The 26,277-nt window shown below is 39.1% G+C and overlaps 1 protein-coding gene across 2 annotated transcripts in view; it reads left to right on the forward strand.

The window, feature by feature from the left end:
- RYR2 (ryanodine receptor 2) overlaps positions 1-26,277 on the forward strand; it is a 725,859-nt gene that overhangs the window by 436,851 nt on the left and 262,731 nt on the right. For both annotated transcript variants that reach the window (XM_081249359.1, XM_081249358.1), the window contains exons 27-29: positions 2,360-2,507; positions 17,072-17,280; positions 25,701-25,875. In XM_081249359.1, coding sequence (XP_081105485.1) covers positions 2,360-2,507; positions 17,072-17,280; positions 25,701-25,875 — 532 coding nt within the window. The remainder of the gene's footprint in view (positions 1-2,359; positions 2,508-17,071; positions 17,281-25,700; positions 25,876-26,277) is intronic.

Below are 26,277 nucleotides of genomic sequence, written 5' to 3' on the forward strand. Positions count from 1 at the left end.
TTGACTCCAGAGCCCAAATTCTTCTCTTGTTTATCACAGTGATTCTTGCCAGCTCATGGTGGGCAGTGCCTTTACTTAAAGAGTTTTAGGGATAAACTGGATTATTACTTATAAGCTTAGGTCATGGTTCAGGATAAAGGCTACATGTCAGGATAAAGGCTACATGTGAATTTGGGGTTTTAAAATAGATGAATAACAACTATTTAATAGTAAAGTTACTGAAATGGAAATGTAAAGGAAACAGCTTATAACTTATGTTTCAGAATCTTGTCTGTAACACACTTCATGGCGTTCCCATAGGCTTTGCTGTCTAGTCCTTGTAGTTTGAGGTGTGTCTTGATCCACATTTTTCTTTTTGATTACAGACTTTATAATTTAATAAATACTAGAGTTTATCAAAAAAAAATGTTGGTTTGAAAAATATGTTTCCAAAATTCTTCTTAACTGGTGACTATTGTCATTTGCAAGGCTAAAGAAAACTCAGATAGCCTTCATTTCCTTCATAAAAGAAGCTATTTTTATATTGAATTAAACTGGTTGTAACTGATGAGATTGTCAGTACGCAATCCACTTGAGCATTGTGTGTGTGTGTGTGTGTGTGTGTGTGTATGAACCTGAACCATATACCACAGGGGGATAAGGGGTCACATTTGCTCTCTGCCAAAGGAGCGCTTACTTGCCTCGCAGACCGCATGACTCTGTGGGACAAACCAGAACCCCCCTGGTGTCTGCCTCTTCCTTGTGCATGAGGGTCCTCCTCATAAAAACACAGAGCTCTGTCTGAGCTGGCCAAAGCTCTCCTTGGAACCGTTTCTCCATCCCCTCCCCCAGTTCCCACTCCATCCCTCCACCCCATTCCCCACTGACAGAGCACACATTTGCTGGGTTGTCTGAATGAGCGTTGTCTTTAATTTTTCATCACCCTCTCCTTAACATAATCTGGTTCACAACTAGGTCGTAAACTCCTTGAGAGCAGGCATTTGCTTGAGGTCCCTCTTCTCTGCCTCTCCAGCACACTTGATTTCAAGCACTTGTGAACGTGGAAACCCCAGGGCAGCTCCTTTTCACAATCAGATTCCCCCGACACCATTTCCAGAGAGTGTGATTCATCGGAGGCCTCTTAATTTCTCTACACGAAAAGTTGCAGGGCAGCGTGGGGCAGCAACCAATGTTGAAAAGGAGGGGTGCTGGGTAATGTGTCTTGAAGCTGCACTGGCAGTGCAGGCACTCTGTTTACGCTGCTTGTGTATTTGGGGGTGGCTTCGGTGTGGGGTTCCCCATCAAGCAACCCAGATGATTTGGACTCCAGGTGTCAGTAGATGGTCATGTAGCCAGGATGAGGTATTTACTACAGATTTGCTAGAGAGGGGGAAGAAGAAATTAGGAAACAGTTTTCTTTGGTCTTCCCCAGCGAGAGCAAACCCTGTCCACCACATACCACTTTTTTTTTTTTTTTTTTTTTTTTTTTGGGGAAGGTTTGGGAATATCCACAGCCTCTGAGTTCTTCTTCATGCTAAGGTAAATTGAGAATCGAGTACACCTCCTAAAATATGGAAAGTTTGACAAAACCTGCAGCAGTGAGTGAGTGGAAAGAAGTAATTTCTTAAATGTTAGAGCCCTAAAGACTCGCAACCCATTGGAGGCATCTCCACCTCCATGAGATTAAGTTTTGTACTTGTAAATTAGGTATCCTTTTCCAAGGTCGTAAGATAGGCTGTCTTCTTGCTTGGTCAACACCATTTTAATCACGTTTTAAACTTGGGGCCTCTTTTGTAAAAGATGAATTGTGAGGTTTGTAGCTATTTCAGTATTCCTTGCATTACCTGGTTTCACCAGTTGACGGAATCAACTTAATGCATATTTTCCAAGCTATTTGAAGTCATGGGATGGCCGCCCACACACTGAGTTTTCTCTGAAGAAGGCACAGCAGCCAGGTGTTGTCCTTTGGCTCAAAAATCAGATGTCAGGTAATAATTAGGCTCTTCTTGTAACAAAGACCTGTCAGTCAACTTGGCAAGGAAATGGTAGGTTCTCTTAAGTTAGCCCACTGCCTTGTGACCAGGGCAGATGGAAGATGATTACTGAGATCTTTCAAGTTGGCTTTTGTTACTGCTGTTATTTTTACGTTTTCTTCTCATGGAGAGGGCCTGGTTTAAATTGATGCAGTTACTCACTTGATTAAATCTTTCATACTGATAGTATTTCAGTAACTCCTGCAGCCTGGGAAGACAAAAGGAAGGTAGAAGGCACAGTATCTACCTTCACATGCTTTATATTTTGATGTATTTGGTGGCTGTCTCATTTCCAAATGCTGTTGGTCACTCTTTGATGATCATGCACCTTTTTTGTCTTCCTGTAGGATGTAAAGAACAGAAGAAACCCTCGCCTGGTTCCCTATGCCCTTCTAGATGACCGAACTAAGAAATCCAACAAGGACAGCCTCCGTGAGGCCGTGCGCACACTGCTGGGGTATGGCTACAACCTGGAGGCGCCCGATCAAGATCATGGTATTTTCATTTCGCTTTCTTCTCCTCTTGTTGCAAAATCACATAGTAAGTTCTTTAAAGCCAAATGCATGAGTAAAAAGGGGGAGTGCAACATAGACTCCTTCAGTCGAAGTATGTAATTTAGGCCAGGAGTTCAGAGCATTTTTTGTCCTGAAGGACACTTGGAGGATTAGCTCATCTTTCAGCAGAGTGGCTCAGGACTGCAGTGATTCCGCAGGGGGGAGAAATGGGTTTACCTTCCCGAAGAATCTGAGGGAGCAGTTAACTCCATGATTCTGATATTGCCCCTCACTCCCACCTACCCCACCAGCTCTGCTTCAGAAGAGCTAGTTTTAGTTGTTTATGGGAGTAAACCTATAGTGGGAGCTAGTGTTTTCTAAACCTTCATTGTTTAGACTCTTACATATAGGCCATAGTAATTAATTAGTGCAATATTTTGCTTTAAGGAAAACACTCTAGAATAGGCACTCAATAAATATGTGTTGAATAAATGGATTTTTAAAGGGTCTATGAAGAACATATTTCCTTTGAATAATACCTTTTAAGAATATGGTTTAAGATGGTTAACTCCTTAATCCTTTGCTCCTGTACTTTGAGTTGGTGTTAATATCCATATTTTAAAGTTGCCAAAAATGACGTGAGCTCTGCATGTTTCATTGTAGTGCCTGTATTTTTTGATAGAAAGTTTTTAAAATCTATGTCAGATATTCTCTAATGACTAATATTTTCAGTGTAGTATCTGTGTATAGGAATTCAATCTTAAGTAGTAATGATAGGTAATATTTATATAGTGCTTATCGTGTGTAACAAGTGTTTAGAAGACCTTTGCAATTATTGTTTAATCCTCACAGTAACTCTATGAGGATGGTCTGTGTACTATGCTCATTTTACAGATAAGGAAACAGATTCAGATACTTCTGTGTCTTCTTATTTACTAAATGGTAGAGGCAGGATCCCAACCCCAGATTTCAGTCCTTTGAGTTGAGTCAGTATGTAGTTAGCATCTCCTTATATTTGCTACAAATAAAATTAGATACCTATTTAATAGCAATAATGTTCATAATCATAATGTAATTTCTTACAATTAATGTATCTTGAAGTCAGCTTTATAGCAACAAATACTTGGTAGATCTTATTATGAAGCAGATACTACTAGATATGCAAGATACAGAAAATATCCCTGCCTTAAAGGGTGTGCAGTCCACACGGCCCCTGGGATGGATAAACAATAAAACCCTGCCAAGTCAAGAAACAACAATTGGGAAGAATTCTACAGCTGTCTGGTACAGAATAAGCCCTCAACGCTAATTGTTCTTTTTAAAATATTTTTTAAATGAGGTATAATTTTTGTATAATAGAATGCACAGATCTTCAGTGTTCAATTTGGTAAATTTTGACAGTTGTATACACGAGAGAAACCACCACCCAAACGAACATGCGGACCATTTTCTTCATCACAGGAAGTCCCCTCTGCCCCTGAAAAGTAACCACTTTCTAAATTCTATCATCACAGATTAATTTTGCCTCTTCTGATACTCTGCATAAATGTAATCACTATATATTTTTAAAAAATCTTTATTGGAGTATAATTGCTTTACAATGTTGTGTTAGTTTCTCCTGTACAACAAAGTGCATCAGCTATATGTATACACATATCCACTCCTTCTAGAGCCTCCTTCCCACCCTCCCCATCCCACCACTCTAGGTGGTCACAAAGCACCAAGCTGATCTCCCTGTGCTATGCGGCTGCTTCCCAGTAACTATCTATTTTACATTTGGTAGTGTATATATGTCAGTGCTTCTCTCACTTCGTCTCAGCTTCCCCTTCCCCTCCCCCCCACCGTGTCCACAAGTCTGTTCTCTACGTCTGAGTCTTTATTCCTGCCCTACCACTTGGTTCATCAGTACCATTTTTCTAGATTCCATATATATGCATTAATATACAATATTTGTTTTTCTCTTTCTGACTGAGTTCACTCTGTATGACAAACTCTAGGTTCACCCACATCACTACAAATTATCCAATTTCATTCCTTTTTATGGCTGAGTAATATTCCATTGTATATATATGTAGCACATCTTCTTTAGCCATTCATCTGTCGATGGACATTTAGGTTGCTTCTATGTCCTGGCTATTGTAAATAGTGCTGTAATGAACATTGGGGTACATGTATCTTTTTGAATTATGGTTTTCTCAGGCTATATGCCCAGTAGTGAAATTGCTGGGTTATATGGTAGTTCTATTGTTAGTTTTCTAAGGAACCTCCATACTGTTCTCCATAGTGGCTGTATCACTTTACATTCCCACCAACAGTAATCACATATTTTTTATCTAACTTCTTTTGCTCAACATACTGTTTTTGTTTGTTATTTTATTTTATGTATTTATTTATTTGTTTTGGCTGTGTCGGGTCTTAGTTGCGGCACGTGCGATCTTTCATTGCAGCGTGGGCTCTTCATTGTGGCACACAGGCTTCTCCCTGGTTGCGGTGTGCAGGCATCTCTCTAGTTGTGGCATATGGGTTTTTCTCTCTCTAGTTGTGGTGGGTGGGCTCCAGAGTACATGGGCCCTGTAGTTTGCAGCACGCAGGCTCTCTAGTTGAGGCGCGTGGGCTCAGTAGTTGTGGCACATGGGCTTAGTTGCCCCGAGGCATGTGGGATCTTAGTTCCCCAACCAGAGATCAAACCTGTGTCCCCTGCATTGGAAGGTGGATTCTTTATGACTGGACCACCAGGGAGGTCCCTCAATATACTGTTTTTGTGATCACCCATATTTTTACAAGTATCACAAAATTAATTGCTGAGTAGCATTCCATTTGACTAATAAACCACAATTTTTTAAATCCATTCTCCTGTTGATATAGATTTGGGTTGTTTCCAGTTTTTGACTGTTATGAATAAGACTGCTATGAACATTTGTAGACAAGTCTTTGTGAAGATTCATACTTTCATTTCTTTTAGGGTAAATAAAAGTGAAATTGCTGGGTCATAGGACAAATGTACATTTCACTTTACAAGAAACTTCCAAACAGTTCTGCAAATATACTCCCATGACCAATTTGTGAAGGTATAGTTGCTCCCGCACCCTGGCCAAGAATTGGTAGTGAATCTTTCCGATTTTAGCCCTTACAGTAGGTGTGAAATGGTATCTTACTGTAGTTTTAATTTGCATTTTCCTTAAGAATAATAATGTTGGCATCTTTTCTTATACTCGTTAGCCATCGGTATATCTTTTTTATGAAGTGTTTGTTCACATCTTTTATCCATTAAAAAACCTGGGTTGTTTTGTCTTCTTTTTATTAAACTGTGAAAATATATATATTTATATATATAAACATATATGTATGTTTTTCTGGGTATAAGAACTATGTCAGATATTGGAAATATTTCCTCCCAGTTTGTGGATTGCTTTTTCATTATTTAAATGAGATCTTCCATGGAGCAGACGTTGTTAATTTTGAAGACTTGTATATCTTTTAAAGAGTTAATTGATCTTATTTTTTTTTGGTTAAACTTTCAGACATTTGTTTATCTTCCTGCATCATCAATTGTGGATTATTATTAGTAAACTATCATAATTATGAGTGGCTGTATCTAATATCTCCTTAGTGATTGTGGCATTCTATGGAGAACTTCAATCATTAGTCATAGTGACTCCTAGTTTCACAAAGCCACAATCTCTTTTTGTCATTACCTATTAAATGTACTCTTTAATGAACAATTGGATATATCCGGCATACAAATGTTTATTAATAATACCTTAGGATAGTATAGCATTTTCCAGTGTTTTTGCATACTTTTTTTAAAAATTATTTTTTATTAATTAATTTATTTGTTTTTATTTTTGGCTGTATTGGGTCTTCGTTGCTGCGTGAGGGCTTTCTCTGGTTGCGGCGAGTGGGGGCTACTCTTTGTTGTGGTGCGCGGACTTCTCGTTGTGGCTTCTCTTGTTGTGGAGCACAGACTCTAGGTGTGTAGGCTTCAGTAGTTGTGGCACGTGGGCTCAGTAGTTGTGGCTCATGGGCTCTAGAGTGCAGCCTCAGTAGTTCTGGCACACTGGCTTAGTGGCTCTGCGGCATGTGGGGTCTTCCCTGGCCAGGGATTGAACCAGTGTCCCCTGCATTGGCAGGCAGATTCTTAACCACTGTGCCACCAGTATGCCCTGCATACTTTTAAAATATTTGATTCAACTGCTCTATTAGGTATATACCTAATATAAGTACAATAAATACCTAACAAGGATACAGTCGTCATAGAAGTTTTTGAGCTTCTTCCTAACTTTGTGTCTCCCTAGAGAGTATTAGATAAGAGAGATGACAGTCTGTATCTTTTCTGTTGGAAGATGTTTTAATGATAATAATAAAGGTTTGGGGAAAAATCAACCGTGCTTTTAAAGTCTGACATATCAACCATTTGATATCCCTCAATTTTATTTTCATTCCTTCCCACATGAATATTTATATTTTGGGTATCTAGAGTCTTACCTACATTTATAGGTCTTTCCTCCACCATTGCTTTTCTGATACTCATTGAAAATTACATAGAAAGAGTGCTGCCCAAGTTAGGCTGACTCAGTTCTAAAGTTACAGATGACAGCCAGTGAATTAAGGAGAAAACAGGAAAGAAACAAGCCCACTGTATAGCTCAGAGAAATGATTAATAATGGCTCTAACAATAACCTTAAGTCTTCAAGGAAATAGTTAATTGTGGTCAATATTCAAGGAGGAGAATACATTTAGCCCTGTACAAAGAAATAAGCAGTGTATGCCAGAGAAAAATAATGATGATTATATTTAAAAACATTATCAATTATGGGCATAAACTGTGTCAGATCTGATATATTCACTTTTAGTGAGAACTGCATTCAGAAGGATACTGGATAAGATGTTATTCTGATGACATACAGTGTTTTATATCATTTACAACCATAGTAAAATTTCATCTTCTTAACGCCTTTGTGAGGCAATGTATTACTACCTTATGGTTACCTACTTTCTTGTGACTTATATGAATTTCAAGAAGGAAGAAAAGGAGCTTATATATACTAAATCCATCTTTGGGTTTCATGTTACTTCCGTATTTCAAATCACCCTCATTTTCATTTGATTTTAATACATAGTTATTGAACATCTCCCATGCTTAGTTCTGGGGATTCACCAATGAATAAGACAGTTTTGCCCACAGGTAGCTTTCAGGATAGGCAGGGAAGGTAGACTAAGTAGTCAATGCTTTTATACAGTGTAAACATTAATGCCCAAGTGTCACAGCAGAGAGGATTTAACTGATCTTGGTGGTGTCAGAGAAATCTTCATAAAGGAGGTGTGTTAGTTATCTACTGCTGTGTAACAAATAACCCCTCCCTAAACTTTAATGGCTTAAACCAACAAATGTTTGTTATCTGAAAGTTTCTGTGGTTAGGGATTTGAGTGGATTGGTTAGGTCGTTCTGAATCATGGCCTCTCTTGAGGTTGCTGTCAAGTCGGCCAGGGCTGCAGTCATCTGAAGACTTCAGTGGGGCTGGAGGATTTGCTTCTCAGACAGTTCACTTGCATAGTTGTTGGTTAAAAGGCTCAGTTTGTCTCTGGATATTGGCAAGAGACCTAAGTTCCTTGTCACGTAGACCTCCTCAGAGAGGTGCTTCAGTGCCTTCACATGGCAGCTGGCTTCCCCTAGAGTTAGTAATCTAAGAGGTAGTGCGAGGAGGAAGCCTCAATGCCTGTTACAATTACTTCTGCCATATTCTGTTTGTTGGAAGTGAGTCACTAAATGCATTGCACCCTTAAGCCCACACTTTTTGAGGGGAAGTGTGACAAAATATTTGGAGACATGTTTTAAAACCATCAAAGCTAGGGTGAAATTTAGAGGAATGAGTAGGAATCAGTGAGGTTCATGTGTTCCAGACAGAGAGGATGGTTTGTGTAAAGGCTTGGAGTGACAAGGGAGGGTTGCACGTGGGAATCAGATAGCTTTACATGGCCGAATATAGAGTGAAGTTTGAGAACCAGGGGGAGATGAAGGAGAGAAGACAGAGACTGAAACAAGGGTTTTCTGTTTAAAAGAATTAGTCCAGTGGCTCTCTGGAGAATGGGCTGAAGGTGAACAAAATTAGAGGTTAGGACAGCAGTTTGGTGGCTATAAAAGAAGTATAGATGAGGAGTGTTGAAGGCCTGATCTTAGCCAATACTGTGAATAGAGAGAATTCACAGAATTCACAGGACAATTGTTTGACATTTAGAAGTAGAATCAGTAGAAGGACGAAGGAGTGTCTGGGATGTTTCTGGGATGGCTTCTGGGTTAGTAGCTGGTGAGTACCTTCGCATTCACTGGGAACATAGGGATTGGAGCAGATGGAGATGGGAAATTGGGGAGATTCTGAGTTTGATTTTAAATATGTTGAGTTTGAGATGCATGTGAGACAACTAGACAGAGCAACCAAGGCTCAGTACATATACATGTACATGTATATATGTATATATGTATACACATACACACTCACACACACACACATATATGAAGCTGAGACTATTGCTAGAGAGAAAAAGAGGGTTAAAGTGTTCATTTTTTTAAATAGGAGAAATTTGGACATTTTTAAATGCTAAGGAAAAGAATCAGAGGAAAGGCGAGTTGAAAGGAGAGGAGAGGAACTTGATGAAGTATGATCTGAGGATGGTTGGGGTGGGGAATGAAATTCACAACATGGGTAAAGGGTTTGGCCTTGTATAAAAGAGAGACCTAACATTTTTGTCTAATAAGTCCAGTAACTGGGCTTCCTCAGTGACAGTTTCTATTGACTTTTTTCCCCTGTATATAAGATGTACTTTTTTGTCTCTTTGCATGTCTCACTACTTTTGTTGAAAACTGGACATTTTAAATAGTATAATATGGCAACTCTGGATTCTCCCTTCAGGGTTTGTTATTGTGCTTGTTGTAATTGTCGTTACTTATTTGTTTAATGAATTTTCTTAGCTAGTTCAGTAGAGTATGTTCTGTTTGTCACGTGTGGCTGCTGAAATCTCTATTTCATCAGCTTAGTGGTCAGCTTGTGATTAGACAGAGACTTCCATAAATGGGACCTATAAATCTCCCAGCTTTTGTCAAGGGAGGGACTCTGTGTGCTTGTTGGGAGATGCCTTGGACACACAGCCAGCCAGTCCCCACCTTAGCCTTCACTTACGGCTTTTGCAGAACCTCAGGGTCTTCCAGACGTGAGAACTTAGGGCCTTCTCAGGTCTTTTCCTGAACCCAGAACCCTGGGCATGAGCATGGCTTATTAGATCACCAGGATTATGTTGAAACCTTTCACAGCCTATTGTGGATATCTCATTCCGCAGCTTTTCTTTTCAAATATTTTGGACAGCTTGTTGTTTGCCTCAGCTGTTATTGCCACCTCAAGCAGCCGCAGTGTTAAAAAAGGGCCTCTGGGGGCTTCCCTGGTGGCGCAGTGGTTGAGAGTCCCCCTGCCGATGCAGGGGACGCAGGTTCGTGCCCCGGTCCAGGAGGATCCCACATGCGCGGAGCGGCTGGGCCCGTGAGCCATGGCCGCTGAGCCTGCGCGTCCAGAGCCTGTGCTCCGCAACGGGAGAGGCCACAACAGTGAGAGGCCCGCGTACCGCACAAAAAAAAAAAAAAAAAAAAAAATGGCCTCTGATTTTCAACAAATGACCCTGGGGAAAAGACTGTTTGCATTGAGCAAACTCTAAATCAGGTCCAATAAAGGTAAGTATTGCCAGTGGAATTTTCCAAGGAACTACCAGAAAGGTGAAATAATGACAGTTATCCGTGAATGGGGCTTTGAGGAGCTCCACTATGCTCTGTCCGCTCCAGAGGCTTCTAGCTTGCTGATTTTCATTTTAATTGAAGGCCTATTGGTTTTCATTGTACTGTGCATCTAGGAAGAAAGGAATAGCACTAAGTCAAGTTAAAGCACCACGAAGCTTGCTGTCCTTACAAATATTGAGCCATTTTTTATTGAGAAAACACTCCCCAGATTGCTGCCAGCCTTTAATTAATTTTTAGAGCTCTGAAAAAGTTGATTTTGACCATTTTTTCCATTGTTCTCATTGCTTTTACAGAGAAGAGTAGTTTTGGAGGTCCATACTCTGCTATTCCTTCTGATGTCACTCAGCAATAAAGATTAGAGAGAGATGTTTGTGGGATGGGACAGAGAGCAGGTTTCAGAGAGATAAAAAGCAGAGAAACATTAATGGTCCAGTTGAGGTTAGAGACTTTGAGTTAGTAATGGTGCCAGTCTGTTGTGTGCTTGTGTTTTCCAGCAAGCTCAGCAGAGCAAGTATAGATGGTGAGAATGAGATAGTAAAATTAGACAAAGATTGGGGTTAACAGAGCAAGTGAGGAGAAGAGTAATAGGGCAGGAAGGTACTGAAGCTGTATAGATAAAGAAGGGAAGCCACAGAGGAAATAAATGAGTTTGAAGAGTGAATGTGTTTGAATAAGGAAATGAGAAAACTGGGAGGAAAAATGGTGATCAGAGGATGGCATCGTTTCTGCATTTTAAGAATTTAAAGATAGAGCCATTGATAGCTGATTTACAAGGTTCAATCTTACTGAAGTTATGTGATTAACGAACGGAGAGGCTCATGTAAAATATTCTACAATGGACGCTGAGATCCTGTATTTTTTCTTTCTCTTTTTGGGCTGTGCTCCGTGGCTTGTGGGACCTTAGTTCCCAGACCAGGGATTGAACCTGGGGCCATGGCAATGAAAGCACTAAGTCCTAACCACTGGACTGCCAGGGAATTCCCTGAGGTCCTGTTTTTCATTCACCAGTGTGTCCTGGAATCCAAGAGCCCGCCTACCTCTTAGTAGGGATTAAATTGATATATATGGAAAATACGTAAGAAAGATTCATTTTCCAACTGGAGGAATCAGTAAGGGGAAAAAATGGCATCTGAGTTAGCTGTTGAAGAGATGAAAATAGCAACAAGAAGAGGTTGGTGGGAGAAAGGACATTCCTGAAAGAGGGAAAATATATCTGATGTCATTAAATTTAGAAAGAGTTGAGGGGAAATTGATTGTCTAGTTAGGCTAAATTATAGGGTATAAGTGAGGACAGAACAGTTATAAATGGAGGTAGAAGGATTAGGCTAAAATATGGAATATTTTGAAAACCCAGTTGAGAAATACGGTAAAGTTGTACAAGGAGTTCTAGCGCCAGGAAGTTTTAAAGCAAAAGCTTGATTTGTGATCAGAGTTTAGAACAACAAAATAACTATGACAACAGTGGGAAGGAACAGATTGGAGGGGGAGAGTGCTTGGACAGAGAGACCAGTTGGGGAGCTTTGGGAATATTGTGATCTTCAGGACAAGGATAGTGAAAAATGGAAATTAATAGATAGATGTGAGATTTTATGGAATAAAGCAAAATGGTGATCACTAAGATAAGATTTAAAACATTAATTTGTAATTGACTGTACTGCTTTTGCTGACATTAAAAAAGTTAAGGACATAAAATTTTTGATAAAACTGAATCTAACCTTATGTAATTGGTCAGGGCTATCATTTATTTTCTGTTAGTCGGAATGATGATTTATGTACTCCAGAATGAATATGAACTCAGTGTTTGAATTATACTATTTTTGGAGAATTGTTCTAAATAATATTTTAAAACATTTGAAAAAGTCATTTATTTTTATTCATTACAAAGTTTTATTGAGATTTGAATTGCTTCCTTAGAAGTATTACCAGGTTAAAAAGATAACTGATTAATATCAATGATTTTTTAAGATTATTATACAGATACACCTAAAGGATTCAAGATATGTATACAATTTTCGAGACTAGCCTGCCTGCCTTCATAGCTTATTATAAAAAACTTGTAATTTTAATACATGCTTAGATCTTGACTGCCCTCTAGTGGTAATTGTCTTTTAAATGTATGGTTTGGAATGAAGCGTGTATAGATATTTTACATCCTATTTGAATGGTCATTGGTGTTTGCCCTCTCCGTGCTAGGAGCAGTGAGGTACTAGGAACACAGTATATCAGATCTTGCCCTTAAAGTGGTTTGTTAAAGGCATAAATCCCAAATTTCTTCTTTGAGTAGCTTTGATAAGTGTGATAGAAATATATCTGCTAACTGTTCATTTTTTTAAAATGTCAATTAGTGTTACATTCATTATAACAATTTAAAAATCATTTATGTAACATACTTACATGAGCTTACATGAGCTTACATATTTACATGAGGTTCTCCTTGGATTTATCCCACATGGGACTCTCTATGCTTCCTGGACTTGATTGACTATTTCCTTTCCCATATTAGGGAAGTTTTCAACAATAATCTATTCAGATATTTTCTCAGTCCCTTTCTTTTTCTCTTCTCCTTCTGGGACCCCTATAATTTGAATGTTGGTGCGTTTAATGTTGTCCCAGAGGTCTCTGAGACTGTCCTCAATTCTTCTCATTCTTTGTTCTTTATTGTGCTCTGCAGTAGTTATTTCCAGTATTTTATCTTCCAGGTCACTTATATGTTCTTCTGACTCAGTTATTCTGCTATTGATTTCTTCTAGAGAATTTTTTTTAGCATCTTTATTGGAGTATAATTGCTTTACAATGGTCTGTTAGTTTCTGCTTTATAACAAAGTGAATCAGTTATACATATACGTATGTTCCCATATCTCTTCCCTCTTATGTCTCCCTCCCTCCCACCCGCCCTATCCCACCCCTCTAGGTGGTCACAAAGCACTGAGCTGATCTCCCTGTGCTATGCGGCTGCTTCCCACTAGCTATCTATTTTACGTTTGGTAGTGTATATATGTCCATGCCACTCTCTCACTTTGTCACAGCTTACCCTTCCCCCTCCCCATGTCCTCAAGTCCATTCTCTAGTAGGTCTGTGTCTTTATTCCCATCTTACTCTAGAGAATTTTTAATTTCATTTTTATGTTGTTCATCATTGTTTTTGTGCTCCTTAGTTCTTCTTGGTCCTTGTTAAATGTTTCTTGTATTTTCTCCATTCTATTTCCAAGATTTTGGATCATCTTTACTATCATTACTCTGAATTCTTTTTCAGGTAGACTGCCTATTTCCTCTTCATTTGTTTGGTCTGGTGGGTTTTTACCTTGCTCCTTCATCTGCTGCGTATTTCTCTGTCTTCTCATTTTGCTTAACTTACTGTGTTTGGGGTTTCCTTTTCACAGGCTGCAGGTTCGTAGTTCCCGTTGTTTTTTGTGTCTGCCCCCAGTGATTGAAGTTGGTTCAGTGTCTTGTGTAGGCTTTCTGGTTGAGGGGACTGGTGCCTGAGTTCTGATGGGTGGGGCTGGATCTTGTCTTTCTATTGGGCAGGGTGGTGTCCGGTGGTGTGTTTTGGGGTGTCTGTGAACTTACTGTGATTTTAGGCAGCCTCTCTGCTAATGGGTGGGGTTGTGTTCCTGTCTTGCTGTTGTTTGGCATCGGGCGTCCAGCAGTGGTGCTTGCTGGCCGTTGGATGGAGCTGGATCGTCGCGTTGAGACAGAGGTCTCTGGGGGATCTCTTGCTGATTGATATTACATGAAGCCAGGTGGTCTCTGGTGGTCCAGTGTCCTGAACTCGGCTCTCCCACCTCAGAGGCTCAGGCCTGACACCCAGCCAGAGCACCAAGACCCTGTCAGCCACATGGCTCAGAAGTAAAGGGAGAAAAATAAGAAAGAAAGAAAAAATAAAATAAAGTTATTAAAAAAAATTTAAAAATATTATTAAAATAAAACAAGTAATAAAAAGATAAGAAGAGAGCAACTAAACCAATACCAGTTTATGTTTGAAACACTCAGTATCTGAGTCACATTTATGCAAACAATTGCTTGTAGGAATGCTCAAGGAAAATGTAATTTTGGAGATGACTTACACTTCACTCCAACTCGCAACAGTTTCATGTTATCTCTCCAGCGGCAACATTTTCTCTTGGGAAAATGACTGTCTTGGTAACTTTGTGTCTTTTCTAATTTATGGCATTTTTCCACTGTGGAAAATCAGAACTCTTACTATATTTATACCTTTAGATTGTTCTTTTCTAAAAACGTGCTGCTTAGAAGTTAACCCTTTGGCTTTAGGTAGAACTTCCAAATCTGGACAGGTGGCTGAGGGAGTTGCTCTCTCCTCTGTCATCACTTTATCTTCCTGCTCCAATTTGGAGATCAGACTGATCAGATTATCAGTTTGATTTCCTGGTCACATAGAAAACCACAGATCAGCGAGGACAGGTGGAACTTGAGGCTGTTTTCAAAACAAACTTGAGCTCCAGTTATGCTTTTCTTGTTGAGTTCTGCCTGCCATGCGGGCTTTGGCCAGGACACCCCAATGAGAGTGGACCAGCTGCCCTGGACGAGACTCCAGGCTCTGTACTGAGCTTTTAAAGAAATTAAATACTGGTTATATTTTTTTATACCACATTTTCCAATGTATTTGATTTAAGCTAATATTAACATTTATTTGCATTTCTTGAGCACACTGTGCATTTCGTGGAGTCCGATGTCCTGGAAACATAAAACAGGAAAAAGGATATGTGAGTTTTTCAGCAGTTTAGTTTTCTAAAAAACTGAGTGTTTCATACTCAGGAAATTGGGATTGAGTTTGTTAGTACATACTAGAATATAAGTATGATTGTATTTGCACATGTCGACATCACTAAAAATAAGGATAATATGTGAGAGCGTTTTATTTTCCTGAAAAGGAATCTCCCAATGTTTGTGTAGTTCAAAGCTTGTTTTCTGTACCTCTTAGATTAGTTTAGGGAAGATTACAGCCATGATTTAAAGAAGCAGTGGATCGGTGTACTGTTTCTTGAGAAAATACTGACTCTGGAAATGTGGCTTTTCCTATTTTTTTTTTTTGGTATTATGGCATTTAGAACTATCTCCTTAATAGTTAATTTTCTTGTCCTCAAAACAGTGGTTTACTATTCTCCCTTTCAAAAATCATTCAGTTATTAAGTAACAGATGTGAGAATATTTTACTCTTCACCATGGAGATGTTTCTCTCAGTCAAGCCCCTTTCCACTCCCACCTTGAATGTATCGAAAGCAAACTTTCTCTCTTCAGAGAATTTTGTACATGCTGTCTGCTCCATAGAGTAGTATAAATGTCTCATTTTTAAACTGTATTAATGCATTCATTTTTTCAGTAAGGTGTTTGAATGTATTGTATGATATGAGTGTGTGACATTTGAGGCTGTCACTGCTGGACACAGGAGATTTGCTTGGAGCAGACTAAGTCGTTAGGAGTGAGCTTGTGTGTATATGTGGGGAAAGGTGAAAAAACAAAATGTTGCTTATTCAGAAATTTAACCCAGTTTTTGAAAGGTTTATCAATAGATGCAGTTCATCTACATGCCCTACAATCACCATAAAGTCATCAAAAAGTAATAATTGATCATTTCATTAAATCAGCTCCTATTATGTGCTGGGACCTCTTAGTCCATTTTTCTTTTCTTCAATCTAATCTTAAATTGTTAAAGATGATCTGTGTGTTTATCGTCAACCTTTAGAGCTTATCGTGACTATTTTTATTTATTTGGTCGCATCAGTAGTTTAGCTTTTAATAAACTTTTATTATTTATCAGGGCTTCCCTAACTCCTGAGAACAGATGAGCACTAATATTTAACTGGTACCTACTAATTCTGTGTGAACTCCTGAAGGTAGAGTGGAGAGGACACAGGTTGTAGCATTTGGCAGCTCCCGAATTTTGCCATTTGTTAGTTGTGTGACTTCAGTCAAGTCACTTAAATTTGCTTCTCTGTATCTAACCCCGAACTTCATGGAGCTGACCATATCCTTTGATATCAGTTCAGTGGACCCTTGTCCCCATGCGCTGTGATTTCCTAGGAGGTGACGTTCTCCAAGTCATTCTAGCTCCAGGTCCCCTGTTCCGAGGTTTTGTACCACTGGCACACTCCATCTCTGGTGCACCTCACGTCCTACAGATATTTTTTCCCCATCTCACCACACGGATCCTGATGTTGGACTTGACCCTTTTATTTTTTCCTCAAGTCACTTAAACACAGCATTTGTGTGTATAGTACATTACAGTGAAGAGGTGGGGTAGCAGAAGACTTATGCCCGTAACCATTCTGTCTGGGAAACTTATCAATGGTTCCCATTCTCTGCTAATGTATAGCTCTCTCTTGTTGTTTTCTTTCTCTCCTCCTCACTTCCTGGGTGCTTCTTCTCTCTTCTCTCCTACCCATAAATGTCTATTTATTTCCTATGCAGAACAGTTTAAACCTCTTTTATTGTCTTCTTCCCATTCTTGCCCTCAAGTTCATCTCATCTTCCACTACCAAACCACCAAGTGGCTGTTAGGCTTTTTTCCACAGGAAAAAAAAAAATTTTTTTTTTTTTTACATCATCTGCCCTACAGCATTAGTGAAAGTTAACAACCAGCATCTCCCAAGGGAGGCCATGTACTTTCCACTTCACCCAGCTGGTTCTATCTGATATGAAAACACTTTGTCACATATGAACCAAGATAAGAATAGAAGGTATCATTAGCATCATCCCTGTAGGTTACGTGGTATCTGCCCTCTTTCAATTCCCCATGCAACGATCACCAGAATCTCTTTCCATTCACAGCTGCCAGAGCTGAAGTGTGCAGCGGCACAGGAGAAAGGTTCCGAATCTTCCGCGCTGAGAAAACTTATGCTGTGAAGGCAGGAAGGTGGTATTTTGAATTTGAGGCTGTCACTGCTGGAGACATGAGAGTTGGCTGGAGCAGGCCAGGCTGTCAACCCGATCAGGAGCTTGGCTCGGATGAATGTGCCTTTGCTTTCGATGGCTTCAAGGTGAGTGTGCTTTGCTGGGCACCAGACACTGGAGTTTGTAGGCTCCTGGTTTTGTAGGCTGCTGTGCACCAGGCATCCACACACTGTGGGCTCCCATGCTGCCTGGCTTGATTTCCTCTGGTATTCCTTTTGGTGGTACAGTAATATTAGTACTTTCCTGAGCTCAACCTTCAGAAAATAGTTCCTAGGAAAACTTTTGTCCTTGTAGTCTCAAAACGTTTTCCCTCACCCTGTGAATAGTCAAGATTATTCAAAATTCAAGAAGTAAAATATTGATGCTGTATCATATCAAAAAGATGAATCATCCTTGTCTATCAAAAATGCTAAAAATCCATATGCTAATTTAAAATATATTCACTTTGACAGAGAAATTGCATAGAAGGAATTTATCCTCAAGCAATAATTAATGATAGGTATAAACATTTAATAGCCATAAGAATGCTGTTTGTTGTTTGCAATCACCAAGAGTTTTCATTTTCAACATTATTGGTAATTTTTATGTTTTAAGTTTGGTGGAAGCGGGTCAGTTGCTTTTTTTTTTTTTTTTTTTTAATTTGGTGAGGCCTCGTGGCTTGTGGGATCCTAGTTCCCCGACCAGGGATTGAACTGGGCCCACGGCAGTGAAAGTGCAGAGTCCAAACCACTGGACCGCCAGGGAATTCCCCTCAATTGCTTCTTTTATTGTTTATTTATACATTATATAAGTGTTTAATGATAATTTTAGCTGCATAATATATTTTAAAATTAAAAATACAAAATATGGAGAGATTGGTTCAAGATGGTGAAGTAGAAGGATGTGCGCTCACTCACTCTTGCGAGAACACCGGAATCACAACTAACTGCTGAACGGTCATCGACAGGAAGACAGTGGAACTCACCAAAAAAGATACCCCACATCCAGAGACAAAGGAGAAGCCACAGTGAGAGATGGTAGGAGGGGCGCAATCACAATAAAATCAAATCCCATAACTACAGGGTGGGTGACTCACAAACTGGAGAACACTTATACCACAGAAGTCCACCCACTGGAGTGAAGGTTCTGAGCCCCACATCAGGCTTCCCAACCTGGGGATCTGGAAGCGGGAGGAAGAATTCCTAGAGAATCAGACTTTGAAGGCTAGCAACATTGGATTGCAGGACTTTGGCAGGACTGGGGGAAACAGGGACTCCACTCTTGGAGGGTACAAACAAAGTAGTGTTGGGACCCAGAGGAAGGAGCAGTAACCCCACAGGAGACTGAACCAGACCTACCTCCTAGTGTTGGAGGGTCTCCTGCAGAGGTGGGGGGTGGCTGTGCCTCACCATGAGGACAAGGACACTGGCGGAAGAAGTTCTGGGAAGTACTCCTTGGCATGAGCCCTCCCAGAGTTCACCATTAGCCCCACCAAAGAGCCGGGTAGGCTCCAGTGTTGGGTTGTCTCAGGCCAAACAACCAACAGGGAGGGAACCCAGCCACACCCATCAGCAGACAAGCAGATTAAAGTTTTACTGAGCTCTGCCCACCAGAGCAACACCTAGATCTACCCCCCACCAGTCCCTCCCATCAGAAAACTTGCGCAAACATCTTAGATAGCCTCATCCACCAGAGGGCAGACAGCAGAAGCAAGAAGAACTACAGTCCTGCCGCCTATGGAACAAAAAACACATTCACAGAAAGATACACAAGATGAAAAGGCAATGGGCTATGTAGTAGATGAAAGAACAAGATAAAACCCCAGAAAAACAACTAAATGAAGTGGAGATAGGCAACATTCCAGAAAAATAATTCAGAATAATGATAGTGAAGATGATCCAGGACCTCGGAAAAAGAATGGAGGCAAAGATCGAGAAGATGCAATAAATGTTTAACAAAAACCTAGAAGAATTAAAGAATAAACACCTAGAAGAATTAAAGAACAAACAGAGATGAACAATACAATAACTGAAATGAAAACTACACTAGAAGGAGTCAATAGCAGAAAAACTGAGGCAGAAGAATGGATAAGTGACCTGGAAGACGGAAAGGTGGAATTCACTGCCATGGAACAGAATAAAGAAAAAAGAATGAAAAGAAATGAAGACAGCCTAAGAGACCTTTGGGATAACATTAAACGCAACAACATTTGCATTATAGGGGTCCCAGAAGGAGAAGAGACAGAGAAAGGACCTGAGAAAATATTTTAAGAGATTATAGTCAAAAACTTCCCTAACATGGGAAAGGAAATAGCCACCCAAGTCCAGAAAGCACAGAGAGTCCCATACAGTATAAACCCAAGGAGAAACATGCCAAGACACATAGTAATCAAACTGACAAAAATTAAAGACAAAGAAAAATTATTGAAAGCAACAAGGGAAAAACGACAGATAACGTACAAGGGAACTCCCATAAGGTTAACAGCTGATTCCTCAGCAGAAACTCTACAAGCCAGAAGGAAGTGGCATGATATATTTAAAGTGATGGAAGGGAAAAACCTACAACCAAGATTACCCGGCAAGGATCTCATTCAGATTCAACGGAGAAATCAAAAGCTTTACAGACAAGCAAAAGCTAAGAGAATTCAGCACCACCAAACCAGCTCTACAACAAATGCTAAAGGAACTTCTCTAAGTGGGAAACACAAGAGAACACAACAAAACAAACAAACAACAAAAACAAACCCATAACAATTAAGAAGATGGTAATAGGAACATACATATTGATAATTACCTTAAACATGAATGGATTAAGTGCTCTAACCAAAAGACACAGGCTCGCTGAATGGATACAGAAACAGGACCCATATATATGCTGTCTACAAGAGACACATTTCAGACCTAGGGACACATACAGACTGAAAGGGAGGGTATGGAAAAGATATTCCATGCAAATGGAAATCAAAAGAAAGCTGGAGTAGCAATACTCATATCAGATAAAATAGACTTTAAGATAAAGAATGTTACAAGAGACAAAGGACACTACATAATAATCAAGGGATCAATCCAAGAAGATATAACAATTATAAATATATATGCACCCAACATAGGAGCACCTCAATACATAAGGCAACTGCTAACAGCTATAAAAGAGGAAATTGACAGTCACACACTAATATTGGGGGACTTTAACACCTCACTTACACCAATGGACAGATCTTCCAAACAGAAAATTAATAAGGAAACACAAGCTTTAAATGATACAGTAGACCAGATAGATTTAATTGATATTTATAGGACATTCCATTCAAAAACAGCAGATTACACTTTCTTCTCAAGTGCACACGGAACATTCTGTAGGATAGATCACATCTTGGGTCACAAATCAAGCCTCAGTAAATTTAAGAAAATTGAAATCATATCACGCATCTTTTCTGACCACAACACCATGAGATTAGAAATGAATTACAGGGGAAAAAACGTAAAAAACACAAAATACATGGAGGCTAAATAATATGTTACTAAATATCCAAGAGATCACTGAAGAAATTAAAGAGGAAATCAGAAAATACCTAGAGACAAATTACAGTGAAAACACAATGATCCAAAACCTATGGGATGCAGCAAAAGCAGTTCTAAGAGGGAAGTTTATAGCAATACAAGCCTACCTCAATAAACAAGAAAAATTTCAAATAAGAAATCTAACCTTACACCTAAAGGAACTAGAGAAAGAAGGACAAACAAAATGCCAAGTTAGTAGAAGGAAAGAAATCATAAATATCACAGCAGAAATAAATGAAATAGAAACAAAGAAAACAGTAGCAAAGATCAATAAAACTAAAAGCTGGTTCTTTGAGAAGATAAACACAATTGATAAACCATTATCCACTCATCAAGAAAAAGAGGGAGAGGACTCAAATCAATAAAATTAGAAATGAAAAAGGAGAAGTTACAACATACACCACAGAAATACAAAGCATCCTAAGAGACTACTTACAAGCAACTCTATGCCAATAAAATAGACAACCTGGAAGAAATGGACAAATTCTTAGAAATGTATAACCTTCCAAGACTGAACCAGGAAGAAGTAGAAAATATGAAGAGACCAATCGTAAGTACTGAAGTTGAAACTGTGATTAAAAATCTTCCAACAGGGCTTCCCTGGTGGCACAGTGGTTGAGAGTCCACCTGCCAATGCAGGGGACACGGGTTCATGCCCCGGTCCGGGAAGATCCCACATGCCGCAGAGTGGCCAGACCCGTGAGCCATGGCCGCTGAGCCTGCGCATCCGGAGCCTGTGCTCCGCAACGGGAGAGGCCACAACAGTGAGAGGCCCACATACCGCAAAAAAAAAAAAAAAAAAAAAAAAAAAAATCTTCCAACAAACAAACAAGGTCAGAACCAGATGGCTTCACAGGCGAATTCTATCAGACATTTAGAGAAGAGCTAACACCTGTCCTTCTCAAAGTCTTCGAAAAAATTGCAGAGGAAGGAATACTCCCGAACTCATTCTATGAGGCCACCATCACCCTGATACGAAAAGCAGACAAAGATATTACAGAAAAAGAAATTACAGACCAATATCACTGATGAATATAGATGCAAAATTCCTCAACAAAATACTAGCAAACAGAATCCAACAGCACACCAAAAGGATCATACACCATGAAGAAGTGGGATTTATCCCAGGGATGCAAGGATACTTCAATATATGCAAATCAATTAATGTGATACACCATATTAACAAACTGAAGAAGAAAACCCATATGATCATCTCAAGAGATGCAGAAAAAGCTTTTGACAAAATTGAACACCAATTCATGATAAAAACTCTCCAGAAAGTGGGCGTAGAGGGAACCTACCTCAACATAATAAAGGCTATATATGACAAACCCACAACAAACATCATTCTCAATTGTGAAAAACTGAAAGCATTTCCACTAAGATCAGGAACAAGATAAGCATGTCCACTCTGGCCATTATTAGTCAACGTAGTTTTGCAAGTCCTAGCCACGGCAATCAGAGAAGAAAAAGAAATAAAAGGAATACGTATTGGAAAAGAAGAAGTAAAGCTGTCACTGTTTGCAGATGACATGATATTATACGTAGAGAATCCTAAAGATTCCACCAGAAAACTACTAAAGCTCATCAATGAATTTGGTAAAGTTGCAGGATACGAAATTAATGCACAGAAATCTCTTGCATTCCTATACACTAATGATGAAAAATCTGAAAGAGAAATTAAGGAAACATTCCCATTTACCACTGCAATAAAAAGAATAAAATACCTAGGAATAAACCTACCTAAGGAGACAAAAACCTGTATGCAGAAAACTATAAGACAGTGATGAAAGAAATTAAAGGTGATACCAACAGATGGAGAGATATACCATGTTCTTGGATTGGAAGAATCAATATTGTGAAAATGATTATACTACCCAAAGCATCTACAGATTCAGTGCAATCCCTATCAAATTACCAATGGCATTTTTTACAGAACTAGAACAAAAAGTCTTAAAATTTGTATGGAGACACAAAAGACTCCAATTAGCCAAAGCAGTCTTGAGGGGAAAAAATGGAGCTGGTGGAATCAGACTCTCTGACTTCAGACTATACTACAAAGCTACAGTAATCAAGACAATATGGTACTGGCACAAAAACAGAAATATAGATCAATGGAACAGGATAGAAAGCCCAGAGATAAACCCTTGCACCTATGATCCACTCATCTATGACAAAGGAGGCAAGGATATACAATGGAGAAAAGACAGTCTCTTCAATAAGTGGTGCTGGGAAAACTGGACAGCTACATATAAAAGAATGAAATTAGAACACTTCCTAACACCATACACAAAAATAAACTCAGAACGGATTAGAGACCTAAATGTAAGACCAGACACTATAAAACTCTTAGAGGAAAGCATAGAAGAAAACTCTTTGCCATAAATCACAGCAAGGTCTTTTTTGACCCACCTCCTAGAGAAATGGAAATAAAAACAAAAATATACAATTGGGACCTAATGAAACATCAAAGCTTTTGCACAGCAAAGGAAACCATAAACAAGATGAAAAGACAACCCTCAGAATGGGAGAAAATATTGGCAAACGAATCAGTGGACAAAGGATTAATTTCCAAAATATATGAACAGCTCATGCAGCTCAATATTAAAAAAACAACCCAATCAAAAAATAGAAGATCTAAATAGACATTTCTCCAAAGAAGACAGATGGCCAAGAAGCACATGAAAAACTGCTCAACATCACTAATTATTAGCAAAATGCAAATCAGAAATACAATGAGGTATCACCTCAAACCAGTTAGAATGGGCATCATTAGAAAATCTACAAATAACAAATGCTGGAGAGGGTGTGGAGAAAAGGGAACACTCTTGCACTGTTGGTGGGAATGTAAATTGATACAGCCACTATGAATAACAGTATGGAGGTTCCTTAAAAAACTAAGAATTACCATATGACCCAGCAATCCCACTTCTGGGCATATACCCAGAGAAAATCATCATTCAAAATGACACATGCACCCCAATGTTCATTGCAGCACTATTTACAATAGCCAGATCATGGAAGCAACCTAAATGCCCATCGACAGACGAATGGATAAGGAAGATGTGGCACATATATACAGTGGAATATTACTCAGCCATAGAAAGGAAGGAAATTGGGTCATTTGTAGAGATGTGGGTGGATCTAGAGACTGTGATACAGAGTGAAGTAAGTCAGAAAGAGAAAAACAAATATCGTATATTAACGCATATATGTAGACCTAGAAAAATGGTACAGATGAACTCGTTTTCAGGGCAGAAATAGAGACACAGATGTGGGGAACACATGTATGGACACCAAGGTGGGTACGTGGCAGGAGGAGGTGGTGGTATGTTGAATTGGGAGATGGGGATTGACATATATACACTAATGTATAAAATGGATGACTAATAAGAACCTGTATATAAAAATAAATAAAATAAATTTCAGGGCTTCCCTGGTGGCGCAGTGGTTAAGAGTCCGCCTGCCGATGCAGGGGACACAGGTTCATGCCCCGGTCTGGGAGGATCCCACATGCCGCGGAGTGGCTGGGCCCGTGAGCCATGGCCGTTGAGGCTGTGCGTCCAGAGCCTGTGCTCCTCAATGGGAGAGGCCACAACAGTGAGAGGCCCGCGTACTGCAAAAAATAAAAAATTAAAAATAAATAAATAAATAAATTTCAAAAATTATAAAAAGTAAACACATTATTAGGAATATCAAGACAAAAACTTAAAAAAGAATAAAAATTTTTTTTTAAATGTATATATGGCACAGCCATAGTAGAATAATAATAGTCTTTTGGGGGGGATGAAATTATTGACATTTTATTTTTTTATCCTATTTTTATTTCCTAATTTTCTTCAGTGAATTTGTATTCCTTTTGAAGGAAAAAAGTATTTTCTAATTAAAAAAAGAAAATTAGAATAAATAATCATGAAGAGATTTGATGCCTGGGTACCCAGGTGTATGTGTGGGAAAGCATTTCTAGGCTATAAATTAGTGTTGTGTCTTCTAGGACAACTGACCCACTGTGTTCTGAAATATTACAATTCCTGAATCCTGTTTTTTATTTCAGATGGAAAAATTTAACACCTTTTGATACCTCATTTAGTTAAAATTTTTTAAAAGTACAATGTGTTATGCTTTAGAAGAATCAAATCATTGTTTTGCATTAGTGACTATATCCCGTTATATGTCAGTTCACAGTGAAGGTGATACTTTAGGGAAAAATTTAAAGATTTATCTGACAAAATATTTAATATAACTAATTTTATATCTGTAAATCAGTGGAACATACTTATAGATTAAAAAGTGACATTTATCCTATGTTTCACAGGTATTTATGAGATTTCACGTGTGTTATATAAGGCAGTGTTGACATATATATTCAATTTTTGGCTTACTATTTCAGTAAATATCTTGAGAATATATTTAAGTTTGATATGAACCTTTTTTGATTTTAGTATGTACTGAAATGCTTCTAGATTTCTATTTTGCTGAAGTATGAGTGCCTTTGCTTCCAAGGAATGGGATTTTATTTTGAAATAGATGAAAACTAGAATGTCATTTTCTCTGATCAGTTCCCAGTTGAGTCTCTGCTCATACTTCTCTGTATTTGGGGGAGTAGACAAAAACAACCCATATCCTGGGAAGCATTCATTGTAGTGAGAAAAAATAAATTTCTAAAGAGACAGTTTTTCTTTTAATAGAAAAGATGTGGGGTTAGATTTTTTAAATATTAGACTCTGAAAATCATGAAATAGCATTTGGGTTTTTCTCAAGATTCAATAACATACAATGTTAATATCAGGGGTTCAGCATCCCCGGGCACCTCCACATTGCTTTGTGCATTTCTTTAGACAGATGTGCTGACTATACTCCTTCCTCCCGCTGTGTTAATACAAAGGCTACTGTGAGTCATGCCGATTAGGGGTAGGTTGGTGCTGTTCTTCTGGCTTTCTCTGTGACAATGACTCTTCTGTCCCTAGGCCCAGCGGTGGCACCAGGGCAATGAGCACTATGGACGCTCTTGGCAAGCAGGCGATGTTGTGGGGTGTATGGTTGACATGACAGAACATACCATGATGTTCACACTGAACGGCGAAATCCTTCTTGATGATTCGGGTTCAGAGTTGGCTTTCAAGGACTTTGATGTTGGTGATGGTAAGTGTACTGCATCTCGTGTCATTTTCAGGTTTGGGGCACAGTAAAGCTCTTTGTTCTGATGCCTCTTGACCAGCCATCTTGGTTTGAGGGTGAGCCAGCAGATGAGTTGCAGCTGTAGATCACAAGGTTGCCATGTGGCTTATTTGGTTCAATACCCTTGAAATTACTTTAGCAGAAACTCTCTCTCTGCTACTTAGCTAGGATTCCCATAAGGCAGAAATGGCTTTTATGAGTGTGAATAAGAAAATAAATGGCAGGCAAAAGGACAGTTTTCCACAAATATTAAATGTTCGTTTAGAACTTCCCTGTTTAATCAACTGCTTATGGCTTCTCTCTGTTCATTCATTTCAAAAAAAAAAAAAATGTAATGAGAACCTACCAAGTATCAGGCCCTCTGCT

Source organism: Mesoplodon bidens (assembly GCF_964165515.1).
Source record: "Mesoplodon bidens genome assembly, chromosome: 1".
Taxonomy (NCBI): Eukaryota; Metazoa; Chordata; class Mammalia; order Artiodactyla; family Ziphiidae; genus Mesoplodon; species Mesoplodon bidens.